Raw genomic sequence first — 20,603 nt, 5'->3', positions numbered from 1 at the left:
GTATTAGGTGGCCTCGGCCCTTCCCCCACAGCAGCCACTCTCCCTCCACTTGCAGCAGCAAGTGCAGAAGGTGTCTGCCACCCATCAGCTCCCCTTTCCTTGGGGGCTCCCAACCGGCAAGCAAGAATGAAGAAGTCAAGTGGCCACCCAGACCCTGAGAGCCTTCAGAAACCCTCGCTGTGCCTCAGTAGCCACATCCTGCTTAACACTGCCCCCAACTCATGTCGAAAAGTTTGTATTTCTCAGCTGCTATCATCTCATGTCCAATTCAATTTGCTAAACCCTATTAGCTGGAGCTTTATGAGAACATGACAGAAGAAGTGTTGTTAATCGTTTGTTCTGTCAGCTCCATACATGCAAATTGTGACAGAGATTATGTACTTTTTTCCGTGACAGGCTATAAAAGAGCTTCCCATTAACTTAATTTATTTCACTTGAATATCAGAGACACTGATGATAAAACCCTCTTAAACGAACCATCTATCCTACTTTTAAAATGTATCTGCTGATACTACATTAAGAAGAAGCTGGTTACCAGGAGACCGCTCCCCATCACCAGCATTAATGCTTCGTGATACAATGTCTGCTGTGTCACAGACTGCAGAAGTGGGGTCCTGTCAGGGAAGGGCCTTCAGGGGTCATAAAACAGTGGGTCAGTAAGATCAGACTTCCTTCAGAAGAGAAGAAATGCAGAATATATGTTACTAAACACACACACACCCCCCTCAGAGAAATGATGACCTCACTAAACGCAGCACAGCAGCCTCCTAGGAGAACCCACGAAAGTTACACATCACTTTCATCTGCATCATAATGTGAACAGAGCAAATGAATGATAGTCTCACAAGCAGCATGGCACATGCTTCATTATTTTTTTTAATCTCAGGATCTTACCTTCGAGATGTCTCTCTCCTCGTTTTACATGGCCACAATCACAGCTCAGGCCCCCACTGACGTCTAGATTTCTCCAACTAGGAGCTCTTCTCCCTTCCTCCCAGTGTGTCTCCCATCAAATCACCCTGCACAGCTCCTATAACCCCTGTCAATTTAATCTTCCCGACACACCCTATTCACTATTACCATATTCCTCAGACCAAAACCCTCCTACAAAAAAACCCTATTTCCCAAGTGAAAGACAATCAGTGCAACTCTTCCCAGTCTCCTCAGCTTTCCCGGTACTGACCCATAACAGGTACACACATCTGTTGGCCACACTCCCACTCACAGGGTGTTCTGTCATTACCAAAGTCTCTTCTTATCATGTCGGTCCTACCTGGCACGTCTCTTTTGGTCTTCTTGCCCTACTCACATCTCAATATACCAACCTTCCAGAACTTAACCCACCAATCTGACTTGGTAACAGGGGAGTCTCAGGGTTCAGCATGCATCAGAATCACCTGGAGTTCTTGTTAAAACACAGGTGGTGGGACCCCACCCACCTCCAGAGTTTCTGATTCAAACAGATCTGGGGTGGGGCTGAGAACGTGTATTTCTAACAGGATCCTGATTCTACCAGCCCAGGAACCACACCTGGAGAACGCGTATTCAGTATTTCACCTAACACTGTGGCCCCTACCAGAATGCTATCTCACACCCTCATTCTTCTTTGGGGACCTTATTCTACTAGTGGACACTGTTGACTGAGATGCCTAAGCTCCTTGCCACATGTTTGCCCTTCTACCCAATTTGACTGAGACCAGGACTTCATGTTTTGATAGCTCACATTCTGGATACTAGTTTTTCATTGGTTGACAGGTGTGTACCTTCTTCCCTTCCAACATTCAAAGCACTCCTGAATCATGCTCCCTCTAAAAATCTCCTTGGGGCAACACAAAGAGAGGAAGCCTTCTTTCACTCGCAACCATCTGGCTTCCCTTCTGTCCTGCCTCCCGGAGCTACTCTCTCCTACCCGTGGGTTCAGACAGCAGTTTCCAATCTTCGCATCACAACTGTCCCCTCTTTCTCCTTTTTGATCGCCTGTGTGCCACCAAAAGGCTATTCTCTACCAAACTGCATTGATGGTGTAGTAATGTAGTTCCTGCTCTACTTTTTTAAGCTAATCAGAAACAAGCCAGAGCCTGATCAGCTTAAAAGACCAGTATTACCACAATGAGGTGAAATAATTCTAGCCAAAAGCAAAGCAACTCAGAATTGTAGACTGTGTACCCTTATCATGAATAAATTTATCACTTCCTTTAGGATTCTCAAAATCTTGAAAACATAACTGCTTTCCGGGACTCTGCCTATTCAGGGTCCTATGGATGGAATGACAAATCCAGCAGGCAAATAATTTCATCTACTTATAAGTAAGTTAACATTGAATTATCTTTGTGTTCTCTATAGGATTTTCCAATTCAGTACAGCCCATCGTAGATAACAAACTCCTCATTGTCTGGTTGACTTATTTGTGCAGAGACTAGTACAAATGTACCTCAGTGTCACTGGAAGATGAGATGTGCCAGATGCACAGCACTGACCAAAGAACAGGCCTCATTCACTCTTTTTTATAAACATTTTTAAAAACATACATCTTTTTTAAAAAACTCCAACATACTTTCCTGTTTTCTATAATACTTTATAATGGAATACAATATAGCCTTTTTCTGATTAACTCTTGGGATTATGAACACCCATTATATTCTAGCTTAGAAAGACCTACAAGCCATGGCTCTTGGGACTGATCAACTAGAATATGGAGAACTGTCTGCCCTGAGGCTTAAGTCATTCCAGTCCCCTGCTGTTATTTCTGAACCCTCTTCCCCTACTCACCCTTTGGGATATTCCTGTCCAGTCCTTCACTGTGGCTACCTCCCAAAGCCCTTTCACTTCGTTCTGGCCTATAATGGGCCGGACTCCAGGACAAGGCTAACAGTCTAAAGTAAGAGAAGGGGCACCTGGCTGACTCACTCGGTGGAGTGTGTGACTCTTGATCTCAGGTTGTAAGTTCAAGCCCCATTTTGGGTATAGAGATTACTTAAAAATAAAATGTTTAAAAAAATTTTTAAAAATAGGGCACCTGGTTAAGCATATGCTTTCAGCTCATTTCATGATCCCTGGGTCCTGGGATCAAGTTGAGCCCTGGGGTCCCTGCTCAGTGGGTAGCCTCTTCCCCTCTGCCCCTCCCCCCACATGTGATCACGTGCTTTTTCTCAAAAATAAATAAAATCTTTAAAAAAAACTTAAAAATTTAAAAAATAAAGCAAGAGTAAACAAGAGAGTCAAGATGAAGAGCTCAAGTGTTTAAATATGCAAGAAACTGGGGCACCTGGGTGGCTCAGTCGGTTAAGGGTCTGCCTACAGCTTAGGTCATTATCTCAGGGTCCTGGGATTGAGCCCCATGTCAGGCTCTCTGCTCAGCTGGGAGTCTGCTTCTCCCTCTCACTCTCCCTCTGTGCCCTTTCTCTCTCTCTCTATCAAATAAATAAATGAAATCTTTAAAAATAAATAAATAAATATGCAAGAAACTATAATGAGTGAAAAGAACATAACTCTTGGCTTGTCCAAAGTTGAACTTAATTTCTGCTCCTCAGTGACTGCAGAAAGCTGAAGTTACTGTCCACTAAGTGAGGTGTTCAGTGTACCTGATAAGTCATCCTGATCATGATCTTTGAAAATGTAAAGAATAGGGGCGCCTGGGTGTCTCAGTTGGTTAAGCATCTGCCTTTGGGTTGGGTCATGATCCCAGAGTCCTGGGATCGAAGCCCAGGTGGGGCTTCCTGCTCAGTGGGAGAGTCTGCTTCTCCCTCTTCCTCTGCTGCTCCCCCTGCTTCTGCTCTCCCGCTTGCGAGCTCTCACTCTCAAATAAATAAAATCTTAAAAAAAAAAAAGATTGATTTATTTGAGAGAGAGAGAAGCAGACTCCCCACTGAGGAGGAAGCCAGACCCAGGGCTCCATCACAGGACCCTGGGATCATGACCCAAGCGGAAGGCAGCCACTTAACTGACTGAGCCACACAGGTGCCCCAAATAAATAAAATCTTTATAAAAAAAGAAAAAGAAAAGAAAATGTAAAGAAATTAAATAAACTGTGTCATACTCCTACAAAGTGAAACATGGGATTCTTAAGGAACTTGAATATCACAGTAAAATTTTTAAAAATCTTTAAAAAGCATAATTAGGCTGAATTTTTATTAATTTCCTTTTGTAAAAAACCAGAATCTCTCATCTATCTGGTGAAAAAGATTAAAGACATCTTTTAGGTATGAATGTGAGTCGTTCTTATCTGAGAAGAATAAACTTGGTTCATGAAAACCATTTATAAAAAGGTTTTGCTTATCAGAGGCTTCCAAAGCAAATGATCAAACAAAGAAGAATGTTGCTGTTAAGATGCCCAAACCCCCCAAATTTAGCTTCTGCTATCAGCACTTGACAGATGAATGCCTGGCTTCCTTCTCTAAGGGCAGTGCACTTATACGCTGGTGCTAATCACCTAAAAGCTATAGCCCAAGGTTGACTGGTCCAGGGCAGGCAAGCAGCTCCATTAAACTGAGTCAGCAAAATCTTAAAAGGATTAATTATCAATTGCAATACTACCCAATTACATTAATTGACCAATGTTTCCATCCAAGAAGAGCTGCTGATATGAATTCTCTGTCCTCAGGATTTTGGAAGAACTTTATGCTTTAACATGTGATTGAAAGGAGTGCTGGAAAGGACTGTGTGTCAGAAGTGAACACTGCTCCTTAATTCTTTGAATTTTAATTTAAAATACTGATTCAGACATTAGTAGATTTGTGTTTGTTTGTCTTTAATCCATTCTCAATTCCGAGGGCTCACTTAGTACAGTGTATCTGTGCCCAAATACTGGTATCTTTAATGACTCTTTCCAATGCCCCCCCACATACAGATATTTTGCATTTCTAATTTGCTTGGTACAAAGGCAACCAATGTGCATAACTGAACTGCAAATGGAAGCATGCTTGCTACTTTAGTGAAATTAGAATTCAGTGAAGGTTATAAAAATATTAAACTTAGTATCATATTACAGGAAGCATAAGTATTTTTGATGGGCCCATAATTTTACCACTTCACCTGCTGTATCCGCTGGCAAACATGGTTGGAATATTAATGGAAAACTCCCTCATTATTAAACTGCAGTATTAAAAAAAAAAATCCACAACCACTAACAGCTTACCACAAAGACATTTTCAGAAATTATCTACCTTAAAAATATTTTCCCACCAGACAGTTCAGAAAATAGATTTAATTTTGTAAAGCTAGAACAAATGCGGAGACCCCCCACTGCTTCAAACAATTCATTAATTCAAAAAGTTCTATTTTCCTTGCATTTAAAATCTCAGGGGGGGAAAAATCCAATCTCCGCTTCTCCAATCTCCATTTAAGTGTAGCTATTTTGCTGAGGTCCAGATTTGAATAATTCAAAACCATCTCTAGTAGATGGTGTGTATCAAGGAGCAAGGGCCAAAACCATGGCATTCTGGGCCAATTAATGCAGACAGAAAGCACTCTGCACCCCCTCACCTACTACACTGCCTCCTCATCCAACAGACACAAACCACAGAAGGGGCTACTGGAAGAATGAGATGAGATGAAATGAGCACCTACATAAAGGACAAAGAAAAGGACTCCCATTCTAGACCCAGGTGACCAGACCTCAAACCATCCCTTTGGGAAATCCACACATTTTCACCTACAGACACAAAAAGACTAGGTTATGCCTGTTTCCAACCATTACTTTACCACCTAAGTTTTTAAAACAGAGCTGTTATTTTTTAAGGACTCAGTAAGTAATTTGCTACCTTCTGGAGAAAGTAACATGATAGGTCAGAGTCTGGACTTTTGACACACAATGTAAGCTCCCTTGAATATATCAAGCCTACCTAAAAGCTAAGAAGAGTTTCACAGGGTGTGTCAGAAAGGTACCTAACAGCTACAAAGTCTCCCCACGTGCCCCCCATACAACCCTGATCTGTGTGCCTTCAGAACCTCAGTCCCTCTGGCCAGCTATGTGGGTGGATCTCCTCCTCCTCCTCCTCTTTCTTTCCCTCCCTGCCCCCCTCTCTCAAAGAATGATTTATAATCTTCCCTAATAGCTAGCACATCCCAAGGGTTTTCAGAAATGGGAGAGAAATAATGTACTAGGCATGTCATTTGCGGGTACGCTGACATTCTGTGTGGTAGACAGGGCAATGCTGGTAGTATTTTAAGTTGATTTGATGGCCACCTTTTTATAGATTATATTTGAAAATTCACTAGTGGTTTTTCACTAGAAAACAAATGCATATCATAGAAAGAAAAAATACACATTTCTTCTTAAAATTAGAAAAAGTCAAATAATAAAATGGAATTAATTTATTTCTAAAAAGGCAATTCAAATATGTACAATCCACATTCAACAAAAACAGTTTTTATCAAAGCTAGTGGGGAAGATAACACAATCCCACTCTTGTGCCATGTGTTCAGTTAACACAGCACTGGAAAGTACTCTGTGAGGCAGATACTATTCCTCCCATTTTACAAATGAGAAAACTAGAACCTAGAGACATTAATAGATTGGACAAAGATCGGCCAACAGGTTAAACAGCACAACTAAGCTTTCTGTTCAGGTTCCCAGACCTCAAATCTAGTGATCTCGGAGGAGAGTGGGTAACACCAAACGTGGCCATGTGTACACCTGGCCTGTGGACAATCTGCACTGCCTTCTGCTGGTATCCTTCATGTCCTGAGGGTATCTTCTCTCCCAAAGGAACCTAGAAACTCTACGTACTCACCAAGATGTCATCATATAGCTGCATTTTAAGAGGACCTTAATTAAAAAGCTCAGTGCTTTTTACCTTGAGATATGAATGTCTAATACATCATACACTGGTCCCTCAGCACAGAAAACGGCAGCAGATGGGTGCCAGCATCCTCTGCCAACTGAAGATGCTGTCCCAGAAATGCAGCGACACCTGGCTTCACCCAGGTGCACCTCAAGCAGTGCGAAAAATACACACCAAATAATAACAAGGGAGCCCTTCTCATGTGCAAACATAATCTTGTTTCATCTAGGAGTCAGGCCTGTAGACACACGGGCACTTTATTATTCAATTACTTTCCCCCAAGTACATTACATTTTGAGAACCATGGTACTTTATGTAAAATTTTATATTCATTTGTAAGTGGGGCCACCCCCTAACACTGTTGAGGCAGCTTCATATCACAGAAGAGCCACCGAGTCAGGAGCAAAGCTGGTTTCAAGTACCAGCTCTGCCACTAATCACCCATGTGGCCCTAGATAATCACACCCATTCTCTGTACCTTCCGTTCTTATCTGCAAAAGAAAGGCCACAACCACAAAATCTTCAGTCTTCCTTAAGCAGGGAATTATAAATCAAAACAAATGCCCAGGGTTATTACCTTAAAAAACATTCCAAAAAAAATTTTTTTAATTAAAAAAAATAAAAATAGGGGCACTTGAGTGGCTCCGTCAGTTAAGCATCTGAGTCTTGGTTTCGGCTCAGGTCATGATCTCAGGGTCATGAGATCGAGCCCCACATCAGGCTCCATGCTCAACACGGAGTCTGCTTCAGATTCTCTCTCCCCCCCTCCCCTCCCAGTTCCCGTGCTCTAAGAAATGAATAAATAAAATCTTAAAAACAAAAAACAAAACAACCATTCCTATGATTGGGGGAGGGATGAATCTTTCTGAAAGAGACATACACACATTTGTATTTCATACTGGAAAGCACACCTACACTGGACAACTGCCTGTTGAGACTATTTTATTCAGAAACTATGTTGCTGCCCCTTACTTACCCTGAAAATTTGTAATTCTCATCTACTGACAACCTTGCTCAAATTTGATATGGGCAAAGAAATCAAGAGGAAAACCAAAGTCAATAAAAGGGAATAAAGATTTCAGCTGCCCCCGATTTCAGCAGAAAAACTGAAACCATATGGATCCAAGGGGTACAGAAATGCCAACACCTCAGACCCTTTCCCTTCCCCAGCATGCTACACTTTAGTCTGGGCTTCGGAGCCAGACACAGTGATCCACATCTTGGCTGTGTCACTTGCTAGGTTCGTGAGCCTATAGCCACCGGTCTCCTTCTTAGTACAAGGCAGGTAATGATGCATTCCTCACAGGCCAAATAACAGAAATTATATGAGATAATGTGTGTGCTGGCCCAGCACAAAGGAGACCCTCAATAAAATCTGGCTCTCACCCTTCTGACTTCCTGAATAACAACCCAATTCAAGTGCCCAGATCAGGTCTTGCAGCCTCAGAGAGAAGCACACAGGGCGATAGCTGGTGTGGGAGCACCATAATGAGAGAAACCAATGGATGTGGGGAATAAGAGTTTACAGAAATGATCAGATAATGAAACACCTTATATCTTTCCAAAGAGGTGAATCATTTTCTTTTAGGTGTCAAATGAATAGCCAAATGCATCACAATCAAAATCTGTCATGGAAAAAGCCAGTCAAGTACCCATCTCAATGAGTAGTAGCTTCTAATGATGCAGAACCCTCTGTGACACAAAGTCTCCTGATTTTTACAGGATAAACACACACTCCCCCACAGCTCCTCCACAAATACAAAAGGCATCTTGGATCCAGAAGTTCTAATGAGCTGAAAGTTTATTCCATTTCTAAAAGACATTTAAACTCAAACCCATCACTTACATCTCCTTAATTCTAAAATCCAATTCTCAGTCTGGGCACTTTACCAGCGTCTTTTCAAAAGCTGGACTTTGGAAAATATATGCATTCTCAGACCGTAAGGGAAAAACCCATCAGACACGCACAAAACTTTCGCCCTTGGATATAGTCCAGTCTCCTCAGTCCTCACCTCCCTGAGCTTTTCACGATCAGTAAAGTGCAGTTACCAATCACTGGGAATGACACAAGCCTAATGTCAGAAACCATTTACCTTAAATAAGAAAATAACTCCATTTAGCATTCTCCCACAGAGTAAAATTAAGTTTGTTTAGCCCTTTTTTATTTATTGCCAAAGGGCAGATTTAAATTCAAGGGAGTGAAAACCAAACTCATTCTGAAGTAAAGTTAAAGTCTAAAGTTACCACTTTACTTTTGCTGTAACTATTAAGGCACAGAAGGCTGTAAGCATTAAACCAAAGAGGCTTTAATTATGGAAAACCAATAGGTGAGTGGGACCCACTAAGCTTTTCAATCAGAGGGTGGCAGGTTCAGGGAGAAGTCTATTGTCTTATTTTGCTATACCAAATGCAAACTTTAAGAAATCCTACTGGCTTTAGCGGGACTTTTTAGCCCCCCCCCGTTGACCTCCAGTCTCCAGACTTACCAGATACATTAATCGAGGCCCCTGCATCGATGATCCCACTGTTGGGCCTCACGCAGTATCTACGTGGTGCTGTGGTCTTCACTTTAAAACACACATTTCGGTCTGTTGGGTTGCCAAGCTTTAGGTTGGTGGTGACGACATCGGTGAAGGGACCTGTGGAATGAGGCAGAGACTGATTGGAGACCTTGTGAGGAAAGTTTAGAAGACTGACTGATTTATGTTCTGGGATCAGGAGGGATATGGTATATAGTTAAGGGAAGATTCAAGATCCAAAACTAGCTCACTATCATGGATGGGAGAAAGGAACTGACGTTAACACACTAACAGCAGCATCTGAAATTCACCCCGTTCTCGTCACACTACCAGGCAATCTAGGTAAGCGTTCTAACATCCAGGCTCTCCTTGAAACCTCACAACTTTATGGTTATTGTCGTTTTACCGATAAGAAAACAGAGGCTCGGGCAACCCTCTCAGGTCCTCCCTCTCCTGGAGCTTTAGACTATCGCTCAATAAACTTTGCTTTGCTGCCCACAAAAAAAAAAGAAGACGACGACGACGACAACGGGGACTCAGGAATATGCGTTTCTTGTCTAAGTGTTCATGCTAGTTAGTGGTAGGTAGTTAGGATCTGAACCAGGCAGCCTGAATCCAATCCAAGACCAGTTCTTAACCTATGTTAAATACTGATTTCCACAATAAGATGACCTCTAACAGAATCTGAAGGATTAAACTTGGGTCCCACAATTACCAAGGGCAGAGTGTGCCAAGGGTAGCAGGTGTAAAAAAGACTTTAAGGTGTTAATGGTCTATAAACACAGAACCCCCCCCCCCCAATACAGCGTTAACTAGAGCAAGGTCGGAGTCCTGCTAGGCAGCCCACACCTGGAACGTCATGTTCAGTTTTATAACTACGCAGGCTACTGAGAAGATGAAAACAAAGCTCAGGGCCCGGAGGGTATTTTTTATTATTATTATTTATTCATTTTCTACTTTATTAGATTTTTTAATTAAAAAAGTAAAACATGCTTCTTAAAACAAGCCAAACAATAAGAGATGTATAAAGAGGAAGTTAATAAGCTTTCCCTTGTCCCCTGAGGTGACTACTACGGGAGATCTTCTCACATCATCTGTGCTTATACAAATAGCACGTACACACATGTACCGGGAGGGGGACAAGAGGGATCATACTAGTCACGTTACTCTGAAACTTGCTTTTTTTCCATTTACTGCTCTACCGTGGATACCTGACTACTAGGTTTATTAAGGAGTCAGTGGGAGGGTTGACTACAAGACCTCCTAAGTCCTTTTCAACCTCTTTTCAAATTGACATCTTTTCACCATGTAAATCAATGATATCTTTGAGTTTCCTCCAGACAAGCTCTTTACTCCTATCTCTACATTTACAAAGAAGTAGGAGGTGGGGTGGGAAGGTCTGTGTGCTCCTATGTTCACAAACCAAGAAATAGATAATGTTGGTTCATCCGCTCCCTAAGGAAACCCAAAAAAGACATTCAAATCTGTGCCTTGAAAATTTTTCAATGAGACTCTAAGCTCCTTAAGATAAGGACGATACCTTACCAGTTTCTGTATCTCCAGAATACAGAATACATTCTCTATCTCCAAGCATCTAGCAAAGGTCTCAGTGTGTGTGTATCTAGATGGACGATAGACAGGCAGGCAGGCAGGCAGGCAAAGACATTCACCAAGGAGGAAACTACCAGATGGATAAACACTAGCAAAATTAAAATCTCAGGCTACTTTCTCTCCTTCAGAAGCACTCAGGGTATAAAAAATCAATTTGATATGGGCTTAACTTAAATATAAATTAAGAAATCAATAATGATGGAAAGGAGGAAAGGAAAAGGGACTCAGTTCCAAAATCAAATAAACTATAGCCAGTTCTGCCATAAAGCTTAGTTTGAAATCGTGAATTTGTTCCACTGTGATTGATGTGCATATTAGGGGGACAATCTGAGCATAAAACAAACTTCACATTTGCTTATGCATGATTTTGTCTACAAGAAATGCTAGATGAACACAGAAAAGTGCATCCAGCTGAACCAAGCTGCCTAGAAATACACAAAATACACCCCCTACACACCACAACCCCTATCAGCTACCTCAGCTCACCTGTGGGTTGGCAGCCACAACCACCCACAGCCAGAGTCACCATCTGCCCTCCTTCCTCCACTGGACAGTGACTCACAAACTACAACTATCCTGATGCCACCTCCACAGGCAAACTTCATGTCTTCTTCAAGGTGAAGTGCCATGTTTACTGAAATACAATACCGTATTTCCTACCCATTTAATGTGTGTAAAACCATGATTAGGCTCCTGTCTGTGTGTGTGTATATGACCAACAAAGTTTTTGAACATTGTGGACTTAACCTCATCTCCCTCTTGTAAGTCCTACAGTGTTTATCCTGCTATTTTATGTGGTATGGAGATTTTTAGGAATGCATATGTTGCATTATAGCAGAATCAACTGTACTACTGGGTCATTCATTGACGGTTTTAAGTTACTTACACTAGAATTTATTCTCATTCCATGGGCAATGGGACCTTCAAGAATGACATGCCTAAGAGAATGCTTCCATTTGATTATCTTTCTAATAAGCCCTGCCTTTGGCCCTGTGGGATCAGGCATTTTGTAGGTGCAGTTGTAGCCAGACATGGGTAAAAGCATCTTCGGCAGTGCATCTCACCTACTGACGCCCATCACAAACAACCCTCTCACTACACTCAAAGTCATCTCCTTACTGAGAACCAAAAGCTTACCCAAGAGGGCAGGTACTCTGTGGCCTAAGAAGACTTTCAGCTACAATGAGGAAGAGCCCCATGCTGACAACTCTCCGTCCTTGTATCAAGTTTTGGGCATCAAGGGAGAAACAGTATCCCTGGTGCTGAGACATGTTTAGGGGCTTATGGAGGCAGCAGCTCTCTGCGCCTCTACCCTTTTCCACTCTCCACAAAGCACACAATCTGACTTACCCCCCCAAAAGACTCTCTGCTTGCTTAAGAGTGGAGATCACTTCAGCAATGGTAAAACGAAAAAAGAACAGCTAAACACACCTCTGATTTTCTGGAGTCAAAGACAGCAATTAAACACGCACACACACACTCATGCATGCACAAATGACATACACACCACGCATGTCCACATTCCCTGGCCTTTACAGAAGAACTGCCAATCACAAGAACTCACATAAGCATAGCTCCAGCTCAAATAGCTCACAATGCTGGGGCAAAGGAGAAGAAAACAGACAAGCTGTGTGTCTACACAAAGAGACACCTGAAAAGGAATGAGCTTTCAAATATAAACCCTGGGAGCGGGGCTGGGAGGGAGGGTACTGACAATCTGATGGTGATTTATGAAACTATCAGGCCTTAACGTTTTCCAGATATAAACTTGAAGTTGTTAGTTTCAACAAAATTCTGTCTCAAGAACATGGAAGCATCTTCAGATGAGAATGCCAAGAATTCGTAATGGCCCACAATTACATCCAAAAAAATTACAGATTTTCCTATGGTGGTCTGAAGTATACTGAGCAGAAAATAGGGTTGTTGGCAAGATTTCACTATGATGAAATTAAGAATATTTACTTGTTTCCAACTCAGTTTGTAGTGTCTCTTCCTCCTTGCCCTACCTCAAGAAGTTGGGGGTAGGGGCGCACCAAAATTTAAGTATTTGTTTATCCCTTACACTGACCTTTTCTTCTAGGTATTCCACAAAAATAAACCAAATTTAACTGTAAACACTAAGTGGTTTTTGGAAATTCCCTCCAGTTAATTTATTACATAGTAATATAAATAATGTTTCACATTATAAATCACATAAAAGGTAGTCTAATTCATTAAAAGACAAACAATATTTGTAGTATTAAGTAGGATAAATAAATAATCCAGATTTCTCCTTCAACACTCAATCCTGGGCCTTTAAGTGTTTGGGATTTCTTGCACTTACATAGGTTTTTATTTGTAAAAATCTAGAGGGAACTATACTGAAAATACACGCAAGTGAACAACATTGTTAAAACAGCAAAGTCTCATGAGTAAAAATCTAGACATTTTGTAAAAACAGGCCAGCCCTCTTCTCCCCACCCTGGGCAATGTACTCTAAGAATTTTATTGAAAATAAATTATACTCGATTTGAGTAATTATAGGAAATAAACCACGTTAGTGATCTCCTTTTTCCCTGTATTAATGAATTAGAATATACAAAAACCTCAATAAAAATGATGTAAGGGCTTATGAGCATCATTCAGATTTTTACTAGTCACTTTCATTTCATAAAACTGCCATTTCCATTAAAGCATTATGTAAAAAATGGGATTTTACTATACCAACATGCATATTTATCACCAATGAATTTAAACATTGCTTATAAAGTAAAGAGTCAATTTTACAAATGAAATCTCCTTCAAAAGTTAGACTTTTTTCCTCCAAGAAATGAAAAAAATGATTTGGTACCTCGAGAACCACAGCACATAATTTTAATCATTTTTCTTTCCAATTTTCTATTCTTTATTTCAGATAATGTTTATATAAAACTAGGAACTAAGGATCTAAAACGTGAAATGAAGGCCAAAAAAATGAAGCAATATGAACTTGGGAGAAATTAGGGATAATCTTTAACATTTTAATTTTTCTTCTTAACAATTTGAGTAATATTCTTTATGCCCTATATTATGCATACTCATCTGTGAAAATTCTTGAGTTTGTAGATGCTCACGAATAGCAATGACTAACTTGGGTATACTTCCTTGGCATACTCTAAATGGAATTTAGATAAAGCTAAGCACAGTGTAAACTATTTTCTCCACCAAGGCGTGACTTACTGTCATTCTGAAGTGTGTATTTTCAAACAGTAAGATCTGGAACTCACCTGTCTTAGAAAGCAAAGAATACAGAGACTACAAAGCCAGCAGAAGTATGCATTGCACTAAAGGTGAAAGGAGGAATGGTTAATTTTTTAGTCTTACAAACATGGAGCCTTGGAATTATAAAGTGCTGGTTTAAAGGCCAAGGAAAGAAGGTCACAATCCAGCAAACTTCTCAACGGTAAGAGGTCAGGTTCCAAGTACTGAAAACGTCATCAAAAATGGCTGGATAAACTTATCATGAAGGAAACACAAGAGTGCTTTGTAGAAAAAAGTATTCCATTAAATCTTTAAACATTTTACCAATCCATGCACAGTGCAAGTATTGTACCTCTTTTCTGTAATCACTCATTCGTTCATTCAGAGACCCAGAGAGAAAAAGACCAACAACAGTCTTCCTTTCAGGAAATGCAAATACCATTTTTACAAAAGAGTAAGTTAAGCGCTCAAGTCCCAGTGACTGTAAAAGGTAAGAGGGAAAACTGCCAAGTGAACTCAAAACTCCATCTTGGCCTTGTTTATCTGTGTGACCTCAAGCACATCTTATCACCCCATCTGTAAACAACAGGACAGAATTTTTTAAGGGGTAAATATATCATTTCATTTTTACTCAGCAACTCAATTTAACCAGAATGAATATAAATACACACACACACCACAAGAAACTGTAAGACTCCTAGAAGGTAACACAGAAGAAAATCTAGATGGCCTTGGGTTTGGCGGTGACTTTTCAGAGACAACACCAAAGGTACCAACCATCCATGAAAGAAATAATTGACAAACAGGACTTCATTAAAATGAAAAACATCTGCTTTGCAATGGACACTGTCAGGAGAATGAGAAGACAAGCAGGCCACAGACTGGGAGGAAATATTTGCAGAAGACCTATCTGATAAAGGACTGTCATCCAAATATACAAAGAACTCTTAAAACTCAGTAAGAAAATGAACACCACAAAAAATGGGCAGAAGATCTGAACAGATACCTCACCAAAGAAGATACATAGATGGAAAATAAGATAAACAAATGGAAAAATATACAAATGAAAAGATGTTCAACATATGTCATTAGGAAACTGCAAATTAGGGGCGCCTGGGTGGCTCAGTTGTTAAGCGTCTGCCTTCCACTCAGGTCGTAATCCCAGGGTCCTGGGATCGAGCCCGGCTTTGGGCTCCCTGCTCAGCGGGAAGACTGCTTCTATCTCCCTCTCCCACTCCCCCTGCTTGTGTTCCCTCTCCTGCTGTGTCTCTCTCTATCAAATAAATAAAATCTAAAAAAAAAAGGAAACTGCAAATTAAAACAATGAAACAGTGAGATACCAACACACACCAAAAGGGCCAAAATTTACAGCTCTGACATCATCAAATACTGGCCAGGATGGGGGGCAGCAGGAGCCCACACTCCTTCCTGGTGGGAATACAAAAGGGCACAGCCATTTTGGAACAGTTTGGCTGTTTCTTAAAAAAAAAAAAAAAAAACTACACATACTCCTGCCATATAATCCAGCAATCGAAAGCCTTGGTATTCACTAAGAGGAGTCAAAAACTCATGTGCACACAAAAACCTGCACATCAGTGTTCATAGCAGCTTTATTCATAATCATCAAAACTTGGAAGCAACGAAGATGTCCTTCAGTAAGTAAATGGATAAACTGTTGTCCATCCAGACAATGGAATATTATTCTGTGCTAAAATGAGCTATCATGCCATAATTCAGACATGAAGGAATCTTAAATGCATAACACTAAGTGAAAGAAGCCAATCTGAAAAGGCTATATCCCGTATGATTTCAATTATATAACATTCTAGAATAGGTAACACTATGGAAACTAAAAAAGATCAGTGGTTGCCAGGAATTGGGAGGAGAAAAAGGACTGAATAGGTGGAGTACAGGGGATTGTCAGGGCAGTGAAACTATTCTGTATGATACCACAGTGGTGGATGCATGTCATTATATGTATTTGTCAAAACCCACAGGATGTACAACACCAAAGCTGGACCCTAATGTAGACTACGGACTTTGGGTGATAATGATGTATCTACGTAGGTTTACCAGTTTTGACAGATGTACCCCTCTGGCACTGGATGCTGACAGTGGGGGAAGGCTGTGCACATGTGTGACCAGGGGTATATGGGAACTCTGTACCTTCTGCTCAGTTTTGCTGTGAACCTGAAACTACTTTAAAAAACAGAGCTTTTGTTTTTTTTCAAAAAAGGAGGAGAAAAAAGTATTTGGACTTTGTATTAATTAAGTTTTGGAAGCACCCCAACATTTCTGATACTAAATATTAATTTTGAAATATTTATATATTTTATATGTGTACACATAAATGAAGTACACACACACACACACACACACACACACACGTATACATGAAGAAAGATGCTTTGCAAAGAAATTGCTTTTCTTCCTTTTTCTGGAGTTAATGAAATTCTTTTTTTTTTTTTTTTTTAAAGATTTTATTTATTTGACAGAGAGAGACACAGCGAGAGAGGGAACACAAGCAGGGGGAGCGGGAGAGAGAGAAGCAGGCTTCCCGCGGAGCAGGGAGCCCGATGCGGGACTCGATCCCGGGACCCTGGGATCATGACCTGAGCCGAAGGCAGACACTTAACGACTGAGCCACCCAGGCGCCTCTGGAGTTCATGAAATTCTGGTGTTAGCAATACACATCCTTCCTTTGTAGTATGTTCCTAATGTAGCTACAATACTTTGAAACTCAAACTATATGTGTTACCAAATAACTTATATACCAAATTGACATATAATCTATCAGGTCTCAGCTTTCCAGATATAAACTTAAAGTTATTGGCTCCACAACAGCTTTTTTCACTCTGCATAAAAAGAGCTGTATTACTTTATATTTTTGCAAACACAATTTAGGTACAGTATCTCTCCTTTCTTCAACACTTCCAAAAAACAACTTACCATATTTCACTTCAGCTCTGAAAAGATTACCTTCTGGGAAGGTAATAATCTGTCTCCAGCACCCTAGGACTGATGATGGATTTTGTTAAGACAATAAAATCATGTTTGAGGTTTCAATACAACAGACTCCGAGCACAGGAAAAGTATATAGGAATGGGGAGAAATGGACACTATGAAGTAAAGTCTGCTGGATATCTTACAGATGTCTTTAAAATTTATCCTTTGGCAGTCTATTTCCATTAGAGTATCCTACTGCCTCCTGCTTTCCCTAACCATCTGCAATGCACCAATCGTCACATTTTTTTTCCTTGTTTATGTAAGTCTTCCCCTTCCAAAATCGAAACTCCATGAAAGAGACATTTCTGTCCCTCTTGTTCACTACTGATCACCATCATCTAGCATATTTCCAGACACAAAGCAAAATACTCAGTACATTTTCTGAGTGAATGAATGAATGAATGAATGGCCACACCATGATCCTAACTATTTTAAGCAATAGTTTTACTCTTCATGCATGCCTCCCCTGTGTGCACAACGAGGCTCTGGGTGAATGAAGGCCCAAGACTGCTGCTGCCCCCCCTCCCCAGCACTATCACCCTTTCTACCTTCAGCGCAGGACTTCTGTCACCTGACAGCTCAAACGTTGCTCTCCTGACTGCTTCCTACCTAGAGTAAAGTTGCGTGGAAGAGGAAGCTGTGCCCGTCCTGTTCATCACTGGAGGCCCTGAGTCAACCCAAGCAGTAAAGGGGCTCAATAAGTGTGTACAGAGTGAATGAATGCCAGACTTCCTTAAAGGCAACTCAATTCTGATCCTGGCACGGTTCCTATAAACAGATGCCTACTCCATAACTGGGATCTGAAGTCATGATAAATTCATGCTGTCCATATACAGGATGAACGTATTAAAAATGTTCACTTGAGTCAATAATACTTTCATCATTATTATTCTATGATAATTTTGTTTAAAGTCGCCCCCCCTCTAAAAAAAAATGAAAAAAAGATACAGTAACAGATACTCAAAGAGGGTGAGCTCTTAAATAACTATGAATTCAAGAGTAAGGACACTGGGAGAAGTTTTTTTTTTTAATCTATTTTCTTGATTGAATTGTTAGCTCACATATTAAATCAATGCTTTAGAAAAAAAATAAAGCTTTGCAACCAATGTGTTTTTAATGGCAGACATTGGATTCCAATATTTCAACAGAAAGCCTAATTGTGTAGCTCTTATTTTGAAATAACCACACATAAAGAACCCTGCATAGACACATCCCTTTCCTGAAGAAATCTTAGAATGCAAAGTGTTCTCAATTAATAAAGTAACCTCTAAATTAATAAAGTAAACAGAATATCCTCAGGAGACAGACACGTCATACCCATTACTACAGCGGGAGAAATCAACCCCAAGAATACTCACTGGTGACACCACCAGAGGCCCACCAGCAGCCAGCCTGACTGAAACACACGCCACCAAACCTTCAGGCTGTTTGTTCAACTCACTAGTCTCCTAGCTGCCTTGGAGCAGAAAGAAAGAAAGGTCAGTCGGCCACCAACTCCATGGGTGGGAAAGCTAGACCACAAGGCACTCTACTGTAGTGTAAGAGTTCAATAGATAAAAGCACTGTGAAAGGCCTAAGGTCAAACTCAGGAAGGCTACCGAAAAAGACATACAGCTGGAAACAACAGCTTAGGAAACTGAAAGCTCTTTGTAGCTTATGTTAACAGATAAGCAATTATTATTCAGACTATACAAAGAACTCTTGTTAGTAAATATGCTACATTCTTACAAAGGAATACTATACAACAACTGAAAGGAATTAACCAGACCTGTATTTCGACAGGAGATGGGTCTCAAAAGCATGCTAAGGGACACTTGGCCATAATAGTACATGAAGTCATATAACTGTGGAAGCAGTTCACACTAAACTCCTCTGGAGAGTAAAGAAAAGAGAGGAGCAAAAATGGGCAGACATGTCTTCAAATTCTTAGCAAAGTGTACTTATTAAAGAAAGATTTAAAACAGGTATAACAAATTAACATTTAGTTATTCTGTATTTGGGTATTTATTACATTATCTGTATTTTTCTGTATTTAAGTGTTTTTCCAGATAAAGAAAGCTACGTGCAGTTTATGTCAGATCCAGGCAATGTTTGAGATCATTTTCTTCTTACCCAGAATGCCTTGTATATATAAAAAATACTAGAATCCTGAATTATGGAGTTGTTGAAAACCAATATACCTACATCAACAGGCATTCTTGTGTAATTTATAAAAACCAAGGTTATCATTTAAAAACATGTTTAAAGTAGCAGTGGTCTCACTAATTTAAGACAAAACCCAAACCTAAAATTTTTTACAAAGTCTATTGTTAGAAGACTAGAAGCCTTTACCCCTTCAGAGAGAAATACTGTGACTACTTTTCTTTAATGCAACACTTTTTTTTCTAAATAGAAAAATAGCTAAAAGTATTATATAAAGGCTGAAACTGCATAATCCTATCTATACTCAGCACTAAGACAGACTACAGTAGACAGCTGAAGATTAAAGTAATAGTACACCTGACTAGTATGAATTTTATATATCAGTTCTAAAAGTATCTTAGACCATTTAATAAACTGAATTTTTTCAAGGCACAATCTTTATCCCATTGTAACAAATATCTAGTAATTTTTCTCTCTTTAGAAGACCAAAATAATCACAAGATTACAGTGATCATGAAAATAAAAAGATAAGCGATATTCCACTCCAAATAAAATTCCACCTAAACAGGAGAGTGGCAAAACATGACTCATTTTTTTCACACAAAGCAAGAAGAGTCAAGACAGACATTATGCCCAAGTGAGGGATATGAGTGGTAAGACAGCAAGGGGGTCCCAATTCCTCATGGTTGTAGCTGCGGTTTTAACTTGACTAAGTTATAAATTAACAGCTCAAGTCAAGTGCATAAGGTCAGTATCAGTAGAAGTAAAAACTCCCCCAAAATGTTCAATCTTTAGTGAAGATGATGGCATGGGAAAAGCTTCCACACCAAAATCAACACATCCCAACGCACAGCAGACACACAGAGGGAAGCAAAACACATGTAGCATTCTGCACCTCTAGGGTTCACCTTACATTTTCAACTTGTGAACAATGAGGAATAGCAGAATATGGTTTATCAGTCAGTATGTAATCTGCTCTGGTTTCCTTTTCAACAGAGAACCTAAGTGGCTATACCAGTGAAAAGAGATTATCAACCAGGTCAGCAGCTTCTTAGACAAATTCAACCAGGGACCAGGGAAAAAGGCTCTGAGACTTGGATGAAAAATACCTTCTATTTCCCCCTTTTTCTGCCCTTAGAAATCATACTCATTCTTCAAAGTTTTGCTCAAATGCCTTCTCTTTTGGAAAGGCTTCCTAATCTCTCAATTGAAAAAAAGGAATCCCTCTAATACCATATTCTAATAAGCTAATGGTAACCAAATTTATATCCATGCCTGGTCCTCTCCCTTGATCACGGCTTGCAAGTGTATTAAGCATCTGAAG

At 40.2% G+C, this 20,603-nt stretch overlaps 1 protein-coding gene across 1 annotated transcript in view; it reads right to left on the bottom strand.

The window, feature by feature from the left end:
- VAPB (VAMP associated protein B and C) overlaps nucleotides 1-20,603 on the bottom strand; it is a 57,907-nt gene that overhangs the window by 21,441 nt on the left and 15,863 nt on the right. The window contains exon 2 of the mRNA XM_036094397.2: nucleotides 9,269-9,421. Within this exon, the coding sequence (XP_035950290.1) occupies nucleotides 9,269-9,421 (153 nt within the window). The remainder of the gene's footprint in view (nucleotides 1-9,268; nucleotides 9,422-20,603) is intronic.

The sequence above is a fragment of the Halichoerus grypus genome, chromosome 10, assembly GCF_964656455.1.
Source record: "Halichoerus grypus chromosome 10, mHalGry1.hap1.1, whole genome shotgun sequence".
Taxonomy (NCBI): domain Eukaryota; kingdom Metazoa; phylum Chordata; class Mammalia; order Carnivora; family Phocidae; genus Halichoerus; species Halichoerus grypus.
This window is presented reverse-complemented; position numbering and strand designations above follow the sequence as displayed.